Here is a 20,712-nt window from a genome sequence, read left to right as displayed (position 1 = left end):
ATATTTAGTCCAATCATTGGTATATTACGGTATAAATCTGAGAGGCTGACGTTATATTTTAGCGATAGATCCGCGGTCACACTGTACGCGTAAAAAAAGAAAAGAAATATTTGTACTATTTTTCTAACATTTATAGTCTTTTTTATAAATGAACACACAGCAAGAAATAATGCTCGAAAGCCTAGCTTTAAACAACTGATAGCGGAACGCGTGCACTCTCTTCCCCTGCTGAGACCCAACACAACACACACGAATGCGGAAAATGATGTAAAACGGGGGGAAATCTAAACCTGAAAGGCCCCATACAGCAGCAGAGGCACAAAATGGAAAGGTAGGTCAATGTGTGGGCGCCACAAATATATATATGTGAAAAATCTAGGACTGCCAACGGCACAGCCCGATTGTCTGGCCTTAAGCTGAGTGTTTTAGAGTGTTTTTAAAACTATGAACATTAAACACCGAGCTCCAAAATAAAAGAAGTCTGTCTCCTAACCTCAAAAGAGCTTTTACAGTCAGTGACAGTGTGTGTTTGTGTGTGTGTGTGTGCGAGCGACTGAAAGTGGTTGTCGCTTATGGGCCGCAACGAGGGGGCAAGCAACGTGTTAGTGGAAAAACTGCTTTTGAAAAAAGGGAAAATTTTTCACCACAAAAGCCCGCCCAAAATAGGGTCTCGTCTCCCCACAAGGATGTCCCACCCACACCCCCTGGCAGGACACTCGCTATGCTAACTTTCTCCAATTGGATAACGATATTGCCCATCGTATATTTATATTTATTTGGGAAACACATGTAATTGGCGAGAAAGTAACACGCTGTCAATTCAACCAAAAAGATACCTGAGAGATTGTACCTGTGTGTATGCATGCGTGTGTGTGCGTGTTTGTGTTGCGGAAGGTGGTGTGATGGCAGGGGGCGGGATGGGATTGGATTGCTAGCAGAGGGAACCGAACCTGTCCGAGCGATGGGGACGTAAAAACCAGAGCTCTGAAAGTTACATGCATTTGGTCGCGCGCGCGTATTTATTTTGTTTAAAAATGCATAATCGTCGTGTTTTATAATTTATGCGAAAAGAGAAAAACACATTTTAAAGGCAGTCTGAATAGAACTCTTAGGATGATGGTGGAATGGAATGGGATGGGAAGGGCGCTCGGGAAGTGTGTCAGCCATTGAATAATTTAGATTTATAATTTCGCAGTTAGGTATTTCGTGTCGGGTCGTGTCGTGTCGTGTGTTTGTGTTTTGGGGGAATTCCTCACATATTTTTGCATACCAAAGCGGCGGTGGCCAACATCAACTGATGAAGCCGCCGCCGTCGCTATCCAACAGTTCACTAATCCCTCTCTCCTCTCCGCTTCATTTTTCAGGCACTAACCAGCACCAACAAACCACCAACCAACCACCCAGCAGAAGCAGAAGCAACCAAGATGAATCTGTCGTGGCGCTTTTGAGCATCAATCGATCTTAGTTTGTTCGCCAACTTTCTGTTCAAGAAGTCCGAGCCCTGTCCGCGCGTACGATTCCGATTCCGTCTGTCAGACAACAACTCCTCATCCCCCGTTTCCCTCCCCCAGAGCCTGATCCAACTCCCACTCGCACCTTCAAATCCAGTGCACTGGTAGCTGCCGCCCATGATGCATATCAAGAGTTTGCCCCATGCTCATGCCCATGCTGCTGCCACGGCGATGAGCAGCAACTGTGACATTGTTATTGTGGCCTCTCAGCCGCAGACGACGATTGCCAACAACAACAACAATGATACGGTCACACAGGCCACTCATCCCGGTCATGTGGCAGCGGCGGCCCAACAGCAGCAGCAGCAGCAGCAGCAACAGCAGCAGCAGGCGCAGCAGCAGCATCACCAACAGCAGCAACAGGCGCAACAGCAACAACAGTCTTCTGGACCCCCCTCAGCGCCACCAGCTCCAGCGGAACTCGCCGCCTTACCCTTCCAAATGCATCTGAATGGAATTTCGGCCGAGGCGCATAGTGCCGCTCAGGCTGCAGCCATGGCGGCTGCTCAGGCCGCAGCAGCTCAAGCAGCGGCGGCGGATCAACAGCAGCCACCGTCAGCGCCTCCACCGCATCTGGTCCATCTGGCCACGCACAGCCCGACCATGTCGAATGATCACTATTTGGCCAATGGCCATGGCGAGCACCAGGGTGAGGGGGCTGGCAGCAATGGAAACTCTGGCGGTGGCGGAGGCGGTGGCGCGAGAGACCAGGAAAAGCCGTTCCACTGCACCGTGTGCGATCGACGCTTCCGGCAGCTGAGCACACTGACCAACCATGTCAAGATCCACACTGGCGAGAAGCCCTACAAATGCAACGTTTGTGATAAGACCTTCCGTCAATCGTCCACGCTGACGAACCATCTGAAGATCCATACGGGGGAAAAGCCCTACAACTGCAACTTCTGTCCCAAGCATTTCCGTCAGCTGAGCACTCTGGCGAATCATGTCAAGATCCACACGGGTGAGCGACCACACCATGCAGCCCTGCTGCCTTGATTTATGCCACGCAATTCCCAAACTAATCCAAAACCTCATTTGCAGGTGAAAAGCCGTTCGAGTGCGTCATATGCAAAAAGCAATTCCGGCAGTCCAGCACGCTCAACAACCACATAAAGATCCACGTCATGGACAAGGTCTACGTTCCTGTCAAGATCAAAACGGAGGAGGAGGAGGGGTGACTAGGACGGATGGCGTTGGCGGGGCATCATCAGCAGCAGCACCATCATCTGCCGCAGCAACAGCATCCGCACCACCAACAGCCACCGCATCCGCATCATACTCCGCCCCATGCCCATGCACATGCTCATGCCCACCACATCGACCATCAGCGAGGAATAACCATTACCACTCTGCCCTCCACCACGTCTGTGGCGCAACACCAGCAACAGCAGCAGCTCCTTCACCATGGCAATGGCAGTTCTCCCCACCATTTCAATGTGGCCTCGTTGGGTGATTTGTCCAGCGCCATGCAGCTGGGAGCTGTGACAGCCGATGGCAACTTTGTCACCATGAATGGGGTGGTGGTGGGCCGCATTCAACACACGCGCGAAGAGCTGCAGCAGCTCGGAGTGATTAAGGTCGAGTCACCATCGAATGGTGTGACCACCGTGCCGACGTCTGTGGCGTCGTCAACGCAGCGCGAGTGATGAGTCGATCAGCTGCTCCTCGAGTACATATTCAAGGCCGAGGAGAATGTCCAGGAGCAGACAGTAGAGCAGGAGGAAGATGAGGAGGAGGAGGAGGAGCAGCGATCGAGCAAGTAGTGAGCCATGTTTGGTGTGTACGCTTACGTTGTTGTTAGTTGTTTAATTGTAGCGAACATTGTTGTTGTTGTTAAGGTTTAAATGTGTGACTAAGAACTTACCAAGATGAATGTATAGCAAAACGCTTCAAAAGTAGCTAACCGGCAGACCGCCAACACCACAGCAGCAGCACACAGCGCTCCCTGGTAAACCAAACCTGAAAACCCGAAAACCCGTAAACTGAACATCCAACCATAAGAAATACCAGACCCTTGAAGAAGTGCTGCTGTGTGGCCAGCATCTCACACCCAACCCCCACACCCCACAATCCAATCACGAGGCAATAGAATAACCAACGTCCTATTCACGTAATTAAACCTAATCGCAACCCGTAACTAGGAGCAGAACTAGAAAGAAACAAAAAATTTGCTAAAAGTACTAAACACACAATTAAGCGAAAAGTCATTGCGTTAAGTCGATAAAATGTGAAATAAGCAAAGCGTAAAAGTAACGAAACAAGAGAAAAGAAAGGAAAATAGCTACACAAAGTGCAAACACTTTTAAAATTTCAATATTTTTTTTAATCAAACTCACTTTCAGATTTTTTTAATTAGCATTTAACTTTGAAGGGAACTTGTACAGACCTGACTTAGTCAGAGTTTCCAATGGTTTATCTATTTTCTATTTTTTTTTGTTTGTTTGCTTTAACTTTCGTTTAGTAACCGCTTGAGAAACGATTTGCACGGGTGTTCTTCGGTCTGGGTTGACACAAATTCAATTTGTTTTATTCAATTCCTAGCATAATTATTTAATTTTTAATCATAGAGGAACAAAACCGATAAGGAGAAAATAGCTAACAAAAAAATATTCTTATAGTTTTAAGAGGTCGAAATGCAGAGAGCCATAGTTTGTAATGAAACGTTTTGTTAATATTAATTGATTAGTTGTAATAGTTATAATTTCTGCATAATTGGCGAAACTTGGAAACGAAAAACCTGTCGCGCTAGCCTTCGTCTAAATATTAGTTACTGAAGTAAACACAAACTAATGCTAATGCTATGATAATGATATGATTATGCGATAGGAAAGCAAAGCAAGTTCTGTACAAAGCCCAACTCCAATTTTTGTATGTATAAAGCGAATTGTATACAGCGAGCAGCGCAGCATAGCGGTGGTAAGGAGAGAGTTTACCCAAAAATCAAATGTAAATCAATCAACAAACAAACCAACCTTTTTAAAGCGAAAATAATATTTTCTAAAAATATAATTTGCGACTAGTATTTTATTTGATGTTCGCCTTCGTTTCCTTCCTCCCAACAGCCCCCGACTGACAATTGTTATGTACTCGTATCGTATCGTTCGCGGTCGAGGTCGCGTTTTAATAATTTTAAAAACTGCAGCACAGGCTACGCTTTGCGAGCCCTGCGTCAAGTTCCTATAGATTTCAAAGCGCAACAAAACGAAAAACTTAAATGTATACGAAATCAAATGCAAAACCGGGAGAAGGAATCACACTAGACAAACCCTAGAATATATTGAATAAATACTAAATAAATGTTGATAAATGTGTAGTGTTAACCGAATTGAAACGAAACCCGTTACAGAAAAAAGAAACCCCTCCCCACACACCGCAACTGGAAACCTAGCAGAGTAATATTCTAAATACCGCTTAAGGTCGTTCTATGTAAATCATTTTTCACACTTGAGAGACACTCTCACCAGCAGCCCGTTGGAAGGATTATAATGATATTATGTGGAGTGTGGTGGGTTAACTGGAGACCCACCAACGCCGCCAACGATTGCATCGAATAAATCATGTCAGAGATCAGAGATCCTATGCGAGAGACAACACCGCTTCCCTTCCTCACCACTACACCCAATATCTCCATCTCCCACGCGTACGTACGAGTATATTTTATAAATAAATAAGTTACGTAGTGAGATTAGCATTTAAGAGCCCAACTTATGGATAGTTGAGTGTGTAAAATGTAAAACTGCAAAGAATTTAGACATTAAATGAACAAAGACAAACAAAACGAAGAAGATCTGCAAAAGAAACAAAAAACAAAAGAAAAAAGCAAAGCAAAGCAAAATGCTTAAAAACAAAACGCGATAATATTGTATAACTATACACCTACATATACATACATACGAGTATATGTATATTTATTAATGTATGTACACGCGTAGTAGCTGTATTTATATGTAAATGTGTGCGTAAATGTGTATTTAGTTACAGCATAAATATATATATATATACATAAATATATATTTGCAATGGAGAAATACAGAAACGAAAACTATGAAATGAATGGCAAATGAATTAAATGCATTATTTTTATATTCTTCACAATGGATCATCGCTCAGCGCTTCCCTTCAGTAACAAATTTCATAATTACAACTTTTGGTTTGATTAACGCTTAAATAATACTTGGGCTTAGGGGACACCACTCTGGGCTTCATCCGAGTCCGCCCCTGGTGAGGATCGTGGCGATGCCGGCTGTGATTGTGGCTCGTCGTCGCACAGGAATCCATTGAGATAGTCCAGCCAATCGGATACATCGATTTCCGGCTGCACTTCCTTGACGAGCACACGCCGCAGGTAGCGTATGTAGCGCACATCGTTGCTGTAGCGAACGCTCAGCTCGGGCAAGTTGATTCTGGCCACTGGCAAATTCACCATGGGCCTGCCCACAATCACCTTGGTGTTGAGGCGCTTCTTCCAGGTGGGCACTTCCTTTTCCATTTCGCCCAGATCGAAGACCTTGAACGTTTCGCCAGTAACAATCCCCACCGGAGTGGCCAGTGGGCTGCTGGTCCTGGTCTGCAATGGCTGCACCTGTTCCTTGCCCTTCATAAACTTCCAAAAGCCCTCCAGATTCATCCATTTGTCATAGTCCTTGAGGGCGTTCAAGAGTAAATTCAGATAATCCTCCCGCGACAACTGCTCATCGTCGTCGTCCTCGATCTCACTCCTTGGCTTGTATTTCACCCACTGCCTGTCGTTGAACTCATCGCTTACCTTCTTTGGCCCGAATGCCACATTTCTGGGGAAGTAAAAGAGCTGCAGAAAGTGATCCGTGAACTCGAAGCGAAGATACGGCTGCTCCAGCAGCGGAATGCTCTTGATGTAGGTGCTGATGTGCTGGGGATTCTGTGTCTTGAATATCTTAAAGAACTCGGCAATGAGCAGGCGGGTCTGCGGCCCCATATTCGGGTAGGTCACAGTGTTATCCACGTACTTGAGCTCAGCCGTGTTGCTGACTTCCACAACGAGAGAGATGAGGCGCTGGTAATACAAGGAACAAGAATAAAGAGGCATGGCTAGCATATATAATAAGTATAAACTCACATGCAGTATGCGTAGGCGATCGGGGTACAGGGACTTTGCTGCCGCCAAGCCGAACAAACGCATCACTTGGCGCACAATATCCGTGAGCCGCACTGTTGCCGACATTCCAAAGACATGAATGGCAAAGGGCTTTGTCTCCTCATTGAACATCTCTGTCTCGGACTGGCGCAAACGGTTGTGGTCCAGCCAGGAGAGGAACTCCATTTCCAGGACCCAGCAGAGCATGTTCAGCACATCGCAGATACGCGACAGGCGCGCCCCAGGCGACAGAGTCTTGAAGTCATCCAGACAGAGTTTGCCACTGGCCCAGTCGTATTCCTGCACATGCTTCAGGAATACCGTCTCCTGTGACATGTCTAGATCTTCCTCCTCCGAGAAATTGAACACGTGCTCCTCATAGGGCCTTGTGTGCCCGCGGATTTCCTTATCGCTGCATTGCGGCAAGAGCTCCTCCAGAAGATTCAGATACAATTTCAACTTTTGCGGCGCAATGTCGGAGCGTCCGCTACGAGTTGCCGTGTTGGGGACGCCCAGTAAATTCAAGTAATATGGGCGCAAGCATGTCCAGCAGGGCGGAAAGGCATCGACCAGGAGAAAGAAGGTGCGTATAATCTTGCCATAGGTTCTCGCCAGCTCCCTGACACTCATCTCTTTGGCAACCAGAATCTGGAAGCGGAAATGGGCTGTATTATTTTATTCAGTTCAGTGGAGCACAGCACTCTTACCATGGCCATCTCAACGAGCCGGTCGAGGACACCATCTCCCGGGTACACACCCTGCAGCGCCATCATCTCCAGCATGTCCAGGAACGTGTCATAGTGGTGGCCATTCAGCGTCATCTTCAGATCTTCCGCCATCATAAAGTTTGGCACATCCGGCAGCATGGCAACGCGATGTTTGTCCACGCATTCCTTCGTATTTTGCAGACACTTGGGCACACATGCGCCCGGCAGACGGTTCTCCGACTTCATGTACATATTGGAGATGTGAGTACGCAGATTCCGCCGCCAGTCCATCTTCGGGGCTGGCTCCTTCTTGCTGGCTTGCGATGCCCGCCTCTCCTTCATTTTCTTCCTCCGCTTCTCTTTAGATGCACTCATTCGCTCATTTGTGGTCGAATCAGATGAGGAGCCATCGACTTCCATCATTTCCTGCGATTCCATGCCCGCCTTTTCAGCTGCAGGGTCGGTCTTCTCGGTGGCATTTGATTCGTTTGGATTAAATAGCACAGTGTCTACACTGTCTGTGTTTCCTTCGTTGCGATTAAACGGGACAGTATCAACACTGTCGGTGTTCTCGTATTTAATGCTTGTATCCATGGCTTCCATATTTTTTAATTTACGCTGTATGTCCCGCGTGCTTTCAGCTATTTCATCCAATGAACTGTCTTTCATATCAGCCGCGGCTTGATCATCTGTCTTCAACTTGGGACTCTTTCCACTCACAGGTAGAGTAACATCTTCAGCTTTTGACATTTTGAAGGTGCGCTAATTACACCAATTTTCATGAATATTGTTCCTTATCTCGCTTTGTTTACAAAAATTGTGACCGGCAGTGTGACAGCGCCGCCTGACCCTAAGAAATATACCGAAATATACCTTTTCATTATTAAAATATACCGTAAATATACTGACGGACACGACAAGATGCGATGATATTCCTCGATTTTGATATTCGGTTTAATATTGCTAGCAAGCTAAGACTCTCAGCGCTGAACGTTTATTTTTCTACGATTAATTAATCAATTTCCTTAAAGATTTTTCAATCATAAGTACTCAGTTGCTTTACAATTATTCATAAATAAGGTTCAATCAAAAATCAATCTGATGGAAAATTCAATGTTTTACATGGTAACTACACGTTAACTAAACATTTGCTACAAATTAACTACATTTTTATGTAAAATTCGACAGCGACATCTAGCGAGAAAATTTGTATATATAGCTTGGACTTTATATTTTTTTAGGACTTTATCATCCAGATCTTTCACCACAGCACCTCACCTTATAACTAACCGCGGGGGATTCCGTTTTAATACTGGGGCCATACCTCGCCATTGCCCAGACGAGAGAGAGCAATTTACGCTCTCCCGACTCATTTCTGCGTTTGAAATATGAGCCCGAAAATACCCCAGAAATATACCGTCAATATACCGTAAATATACTGACTGACACGAGAAGATGAGTTGATATTCCCCGATTTTGATATTCGGTTTAATATTAATAGTTAGTTAGCCCTTCCAGCCCTAAACAAATAATTTTATCCAATTCATAAATAAATTTTGTACAAGACTGGTTAGTTTTCAGAACTCCTTTGTATTGAATTGTTTACATAATAAGGTTCAAACAAAAACGGCCAAAAGCATAAATCTTATCTGTGTACATAAACGTTTCGTTACGTCGATATTTAGACGTTTAGCAGCACTGATAAATTTGAATTGGAATTTTAAACTGCCAGTAAATATGATTTCCTACCATCCAATAAAGTTAATAATATATGTATGTATGTAGCTTCAAAAAAATTTGCATCGAAAGCAATGCCAATCAGCTGGTCAAACACCACCCAGTAGCTGGCTGAAAAAGTAAATGCATGCATAACTAACAACTTGAGCCTCCACGCACTTGGCTAAGACTCCAAATTTAGAATTTAAATACAGCAATTAAGCTGATTTATATGCTTGCAACAGTGATTGCTTTGCTGCTGCTAGCACAACTCGAGCCCCCAAAAACACTAAGCCCGTCTGCGGCTGGGAACTGCAAGGGAAAAGAACTGTGGCCAAACTTTGGCGCCGTTGCCGTTGTCGCGTATGCAAATTCGTAGCGAAAAAAAAACCCCAACGAGAGCAAACCACAAGACAGCATTTTTAAGTCGGGCATGTGAAAAACAGATTTCCAGCAATCTGGTGCATGCTTATCCATAGGTATATTTTTGTGTTTGTTGGTCAGTTGGAGTTGCAGCGCCACTCAGATGTGTTTGCCGCGTTAATGAATTGCCTTAAATGTCAATTACCATTGGCTTTATCGCCGTCTCTTAATAAGCGTCAATTATTGTGGGTTCTCTGCACTCCTCTCCACTCCTATCCGCACCGCTGATTGTGTGTTTAATTAACGATATATGTATGTTTTATTGCTGCTGTGGCTGTGGCTGCTGTGGCTGCTGTCTGGTGTTGCCTGCGGTAGCAACCACTGATAATTATGATCTTTAGGCCAAGTCATTACAATCAATCGGTTAACAGATGTTGAGACTTGTACGAGTACGAGTTTGCCCATGGAACTGCACTCTGAATGCGCATTTTTAATTGACTTATTGAGCTTTGAAATTGGAAATTGGTTTTCCAGTGTTTTGCATATCGTTTGAAGGTGGGCGGGTGATCTATTCAAAAACGATTAAGCTGCTCGAAATTGCTTGTATGCTGGATGTTGGTGAGGGTGCAGCAGCAGCAGCAGCAACAGCCTAATGAAATTCTTGGATAATCGCTGACATTTCTGGGGCAAAGTTGGAATGAGAAGTGTGGCATCTTCCAGCTGTTCTCTGCATCTTTATTGATCAGAGAATAACTCATACATACACATACATATATCTAACGCCCAGCCGCTCCCTTCAACTCGCATGCGTAACATGCGTAAGTCATGTCAATATTTATTGCGTGACCATTGCCTGGGATACTTAATCATAAAGCGCTACCGCCATCGCCATTACCATTGCCAAATGCTGTCCGTCGCAGTCGCCGTCGCCGTCGCCTGGCCAAGACGGTGTTTGAATGTGTGAAAACGCGGGTTAAGCAACAAATGCCACCATCGACACTGTCTGTGTGTGTGTGTGTGTGGTGTGTTGGTGGAAATAAAGCCGAGCAGAACATAAATTTCACACAAACCTCGAAACACGGGGGGGACACCAACCATCAAGTGCACCTACACAGTGCTCGCCAGCAGGCGACTGCGACGACGGCGGCGACTCCTGGCCAAGTGTCGAGGTGCCAATTAAGGCTACACACTGCGAGTCTTTTGGATATATCACTGCCACACTGCTCTCTGCATAGATACGTACGAGTACATATATTTGTTTGTTTTGTTTTTGTTTTGTTTTTGGGACCAAGTCGAGTGTCATTTGATTCTTGTGGCAGGCTTGCGGCGTTTCATGCGCCTTTGACATGCAACTGGGGCCCAGGCCATGCTTCAAGCTGCCTCTCCATGCCTCCATGCTGTGTCGGCATAGTTTACACGAATCTGAAGCAAAAAAAAAAAAAACTAACAAAATAAAATCAAAAGAAAAAAAATTACGAAATTTGTCGTCTGACAAAAAGCCTAGAAAACGATATAAATTAAACTTACGATTTTGGTGCTCATTAAATGTTCAGTTCACAACTTTTGGACCCCGCGCAAAAGAGAGACCAGCGAAGGCATTTTTCTGTTTTTTTTTGTTTTTTCGGTTTTGTGTCCACGAAAATTAGAACATCGCTTTGGGAAATCGCCGAAATGCTGTTAATTGTTCAGTTTTCGTTTCGTTTTCGGTTTTCGGTTTTCGGTTTTCTCGCGATTGTCACAAATTGAATAATGTCTCAATTGAAAAGCTGAGATCGGAGCTGGCCGGCCTGACAATTGTTTGAAGTTGGTTTGGTAGACTTGGCCAAGAATTACATGCCGCTCAACGGTTGTTCGGCTGTTTTGCCTATTCGTCGTTTGGTCCATTGTATAATCGTGCGGCTTTGATATATATCCTGGCAGTGGAGCAGCTGTTGGAGCAGCTCTCTGGCTCTCCAGGAGACGACAAAAGTGAAAGGCATGCAACATGCAACGCCCACTTCTTGGCTGGACACTCACTCGGTTAAATATAACTAGATTATTATATAATTGTTTGCCATTTGACTAATTTGCCTGCAGCGAAAATAGAGCCAAAGACCCCAAGCAGAAGTGGACGAAAGCCGCGAGTCCATGTCTATGCCAGAAATGGGCCACAGCCGTCGCAGCGAATCAAAGCGAACCGGTAGCCATTTGCCATGTCATGGTGGCAGCAGCAGCAGCAGCAGCAGCAACCCCAATGCCTGGCAATCGCACCACTGACCAACATACGCGGCGGGCAACCGGCTCTGCAACACCACCGATCGATATGGGTCAGAGCGCACAATGTGAGCCAAGCCGAGCCGAGCAGCAGTGTGCCGCACGTAGCAGACGTGAGCTAATCCATGCATCAGATGCAATTTTAATTGCCAATCATCAATGGTATCGGCCAGACCAGACCAGGCCAGGCCAGGCCAGGTGGCGAGGCGACAATTCATCATCAATCGGCAAACAAACCACCCAAAAATGGAACCAAACAACTTTTTCTCTTGCAGTTTGATCTTTAATTCCCGGCGGAAACTTATGACATTGGGGACACTGCGACGAATGGTACGAACTTTCGACACCTAAAACAATCTATAACCATTCTGTATGCCCTTGGATGGGCACTGGCAAAGGCTATTCAAGGCGTAGCTCTCAGATGGAGCTGCAAAAAAGTGATTAAGAACAGATTCAGATTCCAGACAAGATGCACAAATCATTGAAGGTGGAAAACAATAACAATAATATGTAATAATAATACACTAAACAGTTTAGTTTATGTGGCAATTAATTGCTCAAATGTTGGGAGCAAAACCTATGGACTGAATGGAAATTCCACTGTCTGCTGATTGAATCAACTTTTACTCATTTCGCTTTTCCATTTTCATTTTCATTACGTGTGAGTGTGTGTGAGTGTGTGTGCTGTTGCAATAAGCAGTGCAAATGAAAATGAAAAGAAAAGCAAAGCAAAGCTAGTTTAACCAGAGCAGTGCCGGCAGGCCAGATCCAGATCCAGATGCAGGTCCAGTCCCGTCTAAAAATGGGTCTAGCCGGGGGTAGCAGAAGCTGCGGCAGCCTTATATAATGCATCATAGAAATGTAACGCAAGGGGGGGGGGGGAGGCAGCATGAACACCATGTGCAATTTATCTGGCCAGTGATCACTCGAGTGAGAAGTGAGAGAGAGAGAGAGCGAACGACAACTATTTAGGCAACACATGATTCGGTGGCATGTGGCTGAAATCTGCTCCTAATAGACCGGCGATCTGACAGACAGACGGACAGATTTGCATTGCAACATTGGACTGGACTGGAGTGGAGTGGTGTGTGGTGTGGAGTCATAATGCGTTGAGTGACACATTTTGTTGCAGCCCATAAAGGGCAAAACGAAAGACTTGGGCAACGAAAACTGCGTCTTAATTACGTTAATGGCAGCCAAAACTGAAGAGATTCGCAATGAGCCACAGCCAACGATCCATGTGCGATTCTTGTTGCCACAGCCAGCAGCCAGCAGGCAGCAGTCACTAGGCTACCATCCAGGCAGTTGGCAGCCATAAACGTGGCCATAACCAGCAACAGCAGCAGCAGCAGCAGCAGCATTTGTGTAATGTGGGTAATTAAGCGACGCTTTCCGTACACATACACATACAGACAGCGGGTTTTCCCACGATAGCCAGTCCTCCAGTAGTGCCTCCTCCTCCTCCTCCTCCCCACCATTGACTACTGTTTAAGGGGCCACAACTAACTGCCGCCAAGTACCAAAGGCCAATGATATATGCATTTTTCATGCCGCAAAGCAGAGTCAAACTGCATGCAGCCAGCAGCCGGCAGCCAGCAGCCGGCCAACGGGGCAGCGCAGCAACAATGGCAGCCAATGCGCGTTCGTTGCTTATAAATTAGAAGTAGCCGAAATAATAGCCATATTTTGGTTGCCTTTTTGCTTAGTTTTCTGTTGGTTGGTTGTCAAAACCCTCGGAAAAAAAAGGTCAAAGCTTCAACTCGAATGCAGCTGCGTCTGCTGCTGTTGCTGTTGCTGTTGTTGCTGCTGCTGCGGAGGTGGCTTATCTTGGCCATCAGCAGCAGCAGCAGCGGCAGCAGTTCGAGTTCCATGTTCGATTTTTTCGTGGCTGCAAAACTAAAACTGAACGCACTTAAAGCGATTTTCAAGCTGAACAAATTGAGCTGGCGGCTCCAGCTACGATGTGCGATGGTCAATCACGAACCGAACCCCGCCACAAAATCTCCAGCTTCATCTCTGTTTTTCCCTTTTTGGGTTTCCCTGCATAAATGTCAATGACGTCATGGCGGCAAGGGTTGTGTACATTTTTATGCAATTTGCTGGCCGCACGACGTCACCGGCTGACCGCATCCGTGGCAGCAGTTCCACTTGACTGATGAAGCGCATAATTTCGCGGAAATACTTGGCCAGACGAAATGTTTGTGGCCAGACTCGGAGGGACATTTTGCCAGGGCCCGATCGAGCATCGATGGATGGCTATATAAATATCGAACAAGTGCCACATTTCACGCTTAGTAAGCGAGAATCGAACGCGCAGAGGCTGCTGCAGTGCATGGAACTCCAATCCTCGCGAAACGAAACCCAAACACAAAAACATAAACATAAACCAGCAGAGCCATGAAGAGGCGACGCGTAACTGCAGCAGCAACTCGTTTCGGCGGCTTCCGTGTTGCATCGGGGAGGAAGATGGCACTGGCACGCGCCTGCCACACGCTGCTGGGGCTAATTGTGGCATTCGGAATGATTTGCGTGTGCTCGGCCGTCGGCTATTCCTATGCGCGCTTCGAGGGTCCGGTGGCGGGGCCAGAGCACCTGGTGACGGTCCACAACGGACGCACCGATTATGTGGCACGGCCCGAGTACAGCTTCGCCTATGGCGTCGAAGATGGCAAGACGCGTGTGCTGCAGAACCGCAAAGAGACGCGCAACGGGGACGCGGTGCGCGGCGTCTACAGGTAGGTGTACAGCTGTGCATTTTAGGGGACAGCATTCATTAATGTCACGCAATCCACGCAGCGTAGTCGATCCCGATGGCACCCTGCGTGTGGTTAAGTACACCGCCGACGATGCCAATGGCTTCCAGGCGGAGGTTATCACGAATGGTGTGAAATCATTGCACGGCCATGGCGATGCTGGCGCCGCCAGTGGTGGTGGTGCGTCGGTGGACGAACAGGTGAGGCATGACAGCGCTGCCGAAACAGAGGCAGCGGCCGACGATGAAGCGGAGGAGGAGCAGGCCAATGGCAATGCCCACTACAAGGTGCACGAGGACTACGACGAGGGAGAGGAGAAAGAGAAGGATGGAGGCGATGAGCAGGAGGAGGAGGAGGAGGAGGAGGGTGGTGGTGGCGATCATCAGGAGTACGAGGGCAGCAGCGAGGAGGGCTACGACGAGGCCGATGCTCACAGTCAGCAGCAGGAGAGCAGCGAAGAGTATTAGATGCTCAGCCGAAGGATTCTCCACCCCTACTCTATAAGCTCCCATATGTACCCACTATTATTTTGTGATAAACCAGAAATACACCAAACAAAATACTCACACAAATTCCAGATACTCCGCTCCAGATTCGAGTGGGGATCCATCCTCTTGTACCTTGCATAATCAAACCCCCAAACTCTGACCCGCAACAAGAGCCCGAGCCAGAGTTCGGAATAAAACACTAATTGAAATATCCAGCCATGGATGGGGGAGAGTGGGGGGTGGTTTGCGTAACCGCCACCACATCAACGTCATGGACATGGCTCCAGTGGACATCGAGCAAGTGAAGCGTGTGCTCCCAGCGCCAGCTCTGATTTGGACTACGACTTTGATTCAATTTCGATTTCGATTTCATTTTCGCATGGACTCAATCAAGCAGAGCGCAGAGCCAGAGACTGTCAGGCTGATCCGATGGACATGCAAGTTTGTTGCAAGCTCAGAAATATCTATTTGCCCCGCTGCGTGTGTACGCTCCAGTTGTGTGGTGCGTGTGTGTGTGTGTGTCTTCGAGTGGCTCTGGTTGTGGTGCCATTTCGTCACTCGCTTAATTTCAAACGCGCAAATGCGCAAAATCCCATTAAATGTGCGAAAATCAAAGCAGCAGCAGAGGAGAGCAGAGGAGAGCAGAGCAGAGCAGCGAGCAGTGAAGCGGTGGGCCATGCTCTATGAGTGGGTTAGTGGTGGAAAGTGGATCAGACGACCGTCTGGTTTTTGCCAGCGATGCGGTAATAATGCTGCAATGTCTGATGCTGGCCAAATGGAGTCGGTAATCTCACAATTGAGTCGCCGACAAAATTGGGTTGGCAGCCGCCATCCAAAACGCAAACGGAGACGCAGAGGCAGTCGGATCGGGCTAATTGACAGCCAACTTATGGCCCACTAATGGTCCTGCCCCCCCCCGTTCCGCGCTTAGCGGCATAGAATGAAAGACTTACAACCAAAAATCAAAGACTGGTGAAGCGTGTGCGTCCGTCACGGACGTGCAAGAATTTCGCACTCGAAATGTTTTAATTAGTTGAAAGACTCTGCCAGTGGCCGAGTCGCCTAGTAATTGGAGAGCCGAAGATCTGCACACACACACTGTGCCATTTCGGAAGTGCATGGCTTGCATAAGCCATCCCTACCGGATATGGCACGTTACGCATACGCAGCATTGTGCAACGCTTTGAATTTCAGTGCTGCCTGCTGCATTCGCTGCAGTGACTTTCTAATGGATGCTGTACACCGCCCCAGGCCATTGTCCAGCCGGTGATAAAGCCTAAGCAACCCGCAAGGCCTTCAGGTCTCAATCATGCACAAGAAACACAAAACAAAAATTGCTTTGCCCACTGCATAAATCAAGGCACAAATCTATAACTGTCAAGTCATTTAAGCCAGTGGTTAAACATTACGGGGGAATGGTGGAATGGGGGGGCACAGCAAAAGGGAGTCGACTAGCTAGATGACTAGTAGGAGATTGAATATTTATGCTCCACACTCCACCTATATACCCCGCTGATACTGCGGCATATTGGCCATGCAAAGTGCGTTTAAATGTTCGATCGAATTGCTGCCTGCACTCGCTGCCCTCCCTCCCACGACAAACCATTGTCCAAACATAGGCAAACAAACTGCCAGATTTGCGGGCACACTCGTAAATCAAGATAAAAACTTTGTTCTACTTATCGACAGTCACAGCCATAAATATAATAAATCTCCAGTTACGCTCACCCGAGCGGGGAGTAGCGGGGAGTGCAGCAGAGAGTGCGTGGACAAGTGCAATTAACGCATGCAAAACGACGCTTGCGCGTATTCCCGCCATCGATCAACAAAATGTCGCATTGAGAGGTCCGAGAGAGATACTCGCGTGGCATTGCGCAATCGTCGATCGATCGGAAAACACAGACGCCAGCCAGCACAGCACAGATCCCAGACAAAGACAAAGACAAAAGCCAAAAAGCTTAGCAGCTTGTTGAAGTCATTTCGGTTTTCCAACTGTGTCTTGTCCGCTGACCAACTAACCAACTAACCAACTAAACCCAGCTCCTAGGGGCAGCTCCTCTGCCCGCTCCAACTCCTGGCTGGCTCGCTGTCAAAGTGCGATCGTGACGTGGCCAGCTTGTTTCCCAGCCAGCCAGCCAGCCAGCCAGCCAGCCCTCCTGTGCTCCACCACCTCCGACAGAGTTGGAGTCGCAGTTTTTCTTTTTGTTGTGTTTGTGGCTGTGACTGTGACTGTGTTTTTTTTCGGCCACAATTGTTTGCGAGCGATTTTCGGCCAGCCGTGTAAATGTGTCGCCTTTAAAGCCATTTTATGTAAGTCGATTCTGTGTCTGTGTCTTTTTCTTTGTCTTGGCTCTCCTCCATGCCACATGCTAATGGCCCAGGCCCAGGCCCAGACATAGAGCCCAGGCTCTCTATCCACAGATCTTTTATAGTGCGATTTGTGGCCACTTTTGGCTTGTTTCGTTTCGTTTCGTTTCGCTTAGTTTCGTTTTTGCACCTCCACTGCCGCCGCCACAAACATCCAGTTTTTGTTTCCCATAGTTTTTGTGTACTGCTTGCTTGTTGGCTGTGCTGTGCTGTGCTGTGCTGAGTGCCTCACCATTTAATGGCCACTTGTGTGTGTTTTATAAGATACAATCATAATTTTCTGATATGTCATGCCAGAATTGTTTGTTTTGGTTGCTTTTGTTGTTGCTGCCGCTGCCGCTGCAGTTGCGGCTTGTCGTGGGTGTTGCCGCAAACTTTAACTAAGATTAAGAGTCCGCGAATGACTGGAAAAGATTTGATTGGGGAGTTTAAATAAAATAAACCAATTGCGGCGGTATGGAATTCTCAGTTGAATTCAAGGATTATCATATAAATATTTATGATTATTCGTAACTAATCTTTCAAGCTGACATGAGGATATCTTGAGAGGTTAAACCAAAGCACAGCAGGAGACAAATCATATATTATTTATTGAGGGGAGTAGCTGCAATCACTCCGTGCCATACCCATTACCTTCCACATTATTAATTTCTCACAGCATTTTCTGCCTTTCATTCCCCGATAATAATTTGTCGCATGCCACAGAGCGAGAATATTGATTGAGCAGCATTTGATTCGAGTCAAACTATTTGCCAACACCGTGAAATTCCGCTGGCACACACACACACACCACACACCACACACATAGCGCTCCCCGGGCAAAGTTCTCCAGATTGTGGCAGTAATAAACCGAAGTCGGGCACAAAAATGTCAGGCAACAAATTGCGTGGCATGAAAAATACGCAAGTTGTGGCTCAAGCATTTTTGTGGCTCTGGCTCGTTGTTGTTGGCGTGGTGGTAATTATAACGACGCCCCGTTTGATTGCCACAGATATGGTAATAATATTTTTTTTCTATTTTTCCTCTTTTTCTTTTTTTTTTTGGCCAAGTTGTGCAAAACCAGAAAGCAGCCAAAGCCAAAACCAAAACCAAAGCCAAAGAGACTAAACCCGATCGTAATTATGTCGGCAAATCAATAAATAAAGAGCTTAGATCATTAGACGCAATCCTCCCCCCTCCACCACCTCCTGAGGGGGAGCTAGGCCCAAGAGTACTCCGTACCCTATGGAGAAAAACTAAGTCAGCCAAACGCCTTCTCAAAACCAATGCCGCACCTAGCGCTAGAGCTGGGGGGATCATTGTTGTGGTGCACATGCGTGGTATGGCCACACGGCTCTGCACTGCAGCACCTCGCTGTGTCGCTGCGGCTGTAACTGCAACTGATGGCTGGCTGGCTGGCTGGCTGTGCCTCCTCCCCCACCCGGCCCGATCCGTGGCAGCTGCAGCACCGATCTCTTGCTGCTGCTGCTGCGGCTGCGGCTGCTGCTGTCGTCGTCGTCGCCATCGTCGTTGGCCAAGTCGTGTTGCACTCGGCCTCCGACGCGTATATAAATACTTTTGGTCATCGTTGCAGACATCAGTTCAGCTTACGAATTCGTGCTATTCACGGTCCTCCACTCTCGAGCACACACAATCCTCACAGTCGCAGTCACAGCGTCAAGGAATCATCGCCAAGTCCTTCGTCCTCTCGATAGCTACGTGTTCGCGTCGTTCGTGTCGTCCGTTTTGTTTGTCGTTTTTGTGCTCTAACCCCAACATGAAGGTGTGTGTCCCCCTGCCTCCCCCCCAGACCATCCCCAGTACCTACTCAAAGTGACAAAAACAAAAAAAAACCCACCCTGATCCTGATTCTCTCCCACCCATACAGTATTTCATTGCCATCGCTCTGTTGTTCGCCGCCGCCCAGGCCGTTCCCATCGAGCTGGGCCACTATGGCCCCGCGCTGGTGCATCATGCGCCCGTGCTGACCCACGCTGTTCATGCCGTTCACGCCGAGCCGGTGGCCTATCCCAAATACTCCTTCAACTATGGCATCAAGGATCCCCACACTGGCGACATCAAGTCGCAGGCCGAGGAGCGCGATGGCGATGTGGTGAAGGGTAAATATTTCCAATCAAAAACAGAACAAAACAGAACAGAACAGATGACTTTGGCAACAAACTTGAAGAACCAAAGACTGAGGACACGAACTTGCCAGCGAATCTGATGGAATCCAAATAAATATAATTCTGTTAATTGTTCCATTTCGCAGGCCAGTACTCCCTGGTTGAGCCCGATGGCTCTGTGCGCACCGTCGACTACACCGCCGACGATCACAATGGCTTCAATGCCGTCGTCCATAAGACCGCACCCAAGATCCTTCACCATGCGCCCGTTGTGCACGCCCCCATCCTGGCGCACGCCCCTCTGCTGCACCACTACTAAGCGGTAGCTGGATCCCGTCGCACAGGTGCTCTATCTCACATCCATACGCAAAACACACACAAAAACAAGCAGCAACCACAGCACAGAATCATAGGAACCACAAGAAAACGAAAAGAAAAACCACAAAAAAAAAAACAAAAACAAAAAACAAAAACAAACAAACAAATCAACACACAAAAATGTAAAAAGTAAGTGTAGCTAAGAGTTTAGTAGAACACGGGAGCGCCTTCGTGGGCGATCCCGGCACCCGGCTGATCCTGGCATGGCATGGACGAAGGATAAAAACGATACCCAGATGAGGGCAAACACCGAGAAGAAATTTCATAACGACTTGGCATTCGGAATGACTTGATCACAGATCACAGAAGAGGTACACAAATGATGATGGATGATGGATAACAATCATTTTTACGCGGCGCAGAACGGCAGCACTCCACACACAAATGGAGGATCGGTTATCTTATATATGCTACATAATACTTATATATATATATGATTAACGTTAATCAGCAGCAGACTTTTGCACAGGGCCCAGAACTGAGCGATGGACGAAAGCCAAGGGCAAAGGCAAAGGCCTCTGGCAGCAAGAACTTAACTCTACTCTACAATACTACCCCCTGATCTTGATATAGAACACTATTTATATTCTCGGTTCTATCTATTTTTCAAAGCTCAAACTTTTGTAATATATTTATGTGTGCTGTGCGCTCTCCTCTTCACCTTCCCCTCTCTCTCGCTCTCTCTCTGTCTCTCTCCTATTTTCTCTTATTTTCTGTTCTGCTCCTCAAGCCTTTGCAGTGTTCGTCAAGCAGTGGCCCCAACTACATCCCCATTTAACATATGCCTTGGGGCGTGCTCTTCTTCAGAGAACCTTGTGCCATTGCGGGATGGGGTGGCACCGTTTGACAGCAATTGGTCCCCAGCCTCAGTTCAATCGGGATATATATTTGTGTGAATACGATAGGTTAATGGAGAACCCTCTCCCCGTGACGGGCCGGTAATTGTGCATTAGAATTC

The 20,712-nt window shown here is 47.1% G+C and overlaps 4 protein-coding genes across 4 annotated transcripts; 3 read left to right on the top strand and 1 right to left on the bottom strand.

Moving 5' to 3' along the window:
• The first annotated feature begins 66 nt into the window (after positions 1-66).
• On the top strand, positions 67-3,727 carry LOC111067564 (adult enhancer factor 1). The gene is given in 3 exon segments (XM_022356707.2): positions 67-331; positions 1,365-2,472; positions 2,553-3,727. Coding segments are annotated over 2 exon segments (1,449 nt in total). The 5' UTR covers positions 67-331; positions 1,365-1,628; the 3' UTR covers positions 3,158-3,727.
• A 1,849-nt stretch (positions 3,728-5,576) lies between these two features.
• LOC111067552 lies at positions 5,577-8,196 on the bottom strand. Its single transcript, XM_022356683.2, has 3 exons — positions 7,332-8,196; positions 6,607-7,272; positions 5,577-6,543 (listed from the first exon to the last, which is right to left on the bottom strand). The coding sequence occupies exons 1-3, from the start codon at positions 8,079-8,081 to the stop codon at positions 5,692-5,694; spliced, it is 2,268 nt and encodes a 755-aa protein (XP_022212375.2). The 5' UTR covers positions 8,082-8,196; the 3' UTR covers positions 5,577-5,691.
• A 5,823-nt stretch (positions 8,197-14,019) lies between these two features.
• LOC111067568 lies at positions 14,020-14,971 on the top strand. Its single transcript, XM_022356710.2, has 2 exons — positions 14,020-14,398; positions 14,460-14,971. Exons 1-2 carry the CDS (start codon positions 14,061-14,063, stop codon positions 14,881-14,883), a joined length of 762 nt encoding a protein of 253 aa, XP_022212402.2. The 5' UTR covers positions 14,020-14,060; the 3' UTR covers positions 14,884-14,971.
• Positions 14,972-18,862: 3,891 nt separating this feature from the next.
• LOC111067571 (cuticle protein 8) lies at positions 18,863-20,200 on the top strand. Its single transcript, XM_022356715.2, has 3 exons — positions 18,863-19,033; positions 19,139-19,370; positions 19,523-20,200. The coding sequence occupies exons 1-3, from the start codon at positions 19,028-19,030 to the stop codon at positions 19,693-19,695; spliced, it is 411 nt and encodes a 136-aa protein (XP_022212407.1). The 5' UTR covers positions 18,863-19,027; the 3' UTR covers positions 19,696-20,200.
• The last annotated feature ends 512 nt before the right edge of the window (positions 20,201-20,712 follow it).

Source organism: Drosophila obscura, unplaced genomic scaffold (genome assembly GCF_018151105.1).
Source record: "Drosophila obscura isolate BZ-5 IFL unplaced genomic scaffold, ASM1815110v1 contig_1, whole genome shotgun sequence".
NCBI classification, from domain to species: domain Eukaryota; kingdom Metazoa; phylum Arthropoda; class Insecta; order Diptera; family Drosophilidae; genus Drosophila; species Drosophila obscura.
Note: the sequence above shows the minus strand (reverse complement) of the source record. Positions and strands in the feature narration are given on the sequence as shown.

Bases quoted from the DNA above. Each gene is read 5' to 3' on its own strand.
- LOC111067571 (XM_022356715.2), top strand. The intron at 19,371-19,522 runs GTAAATATTTCC...TCCATTTCGCAG, and splicing joins CGATGGCGATGTGGTGAAGG to GCCAGTACTCCCTGGTTGAG.
- LOC111067552 (XM_022356683.2), bottom strand. From the start codon at position 8,081: ATGTCAAAAGCTGAAGATGTTACTCTACCTGTGAGTGGAAAGAGTCCC. The intron at 7,273-7,331 runs GTAAGAGTGCTG...TTCCGCTTCCAG, and splicing joins GGCTCGTTGAGATGGCCATG to ATTCTGGTTGCCAAAGAGAT. The intron at 6,544-6,606 runs GTGAGTTTATAC...TTGTATTACCAG, and splicing joins ATCGCCTACGCATACTGCAT to CGCCTCATCTCTCTCGTTGT.
- LOC111067568 (XM_022356710.2), top strand. From the start codon at position 14,061: ATGAAGAGGCGACGCGTAACTGCAGCAGCAACTCGTTTCGGCGGCTTC. The intron at 14,399-14,459 runs GTAGGTGTACAG...CAATCCACGCAG, and splicing joins GCGGTGCGCGGCGTCTACAG to CGTAGTCGATCCCGATGGCA.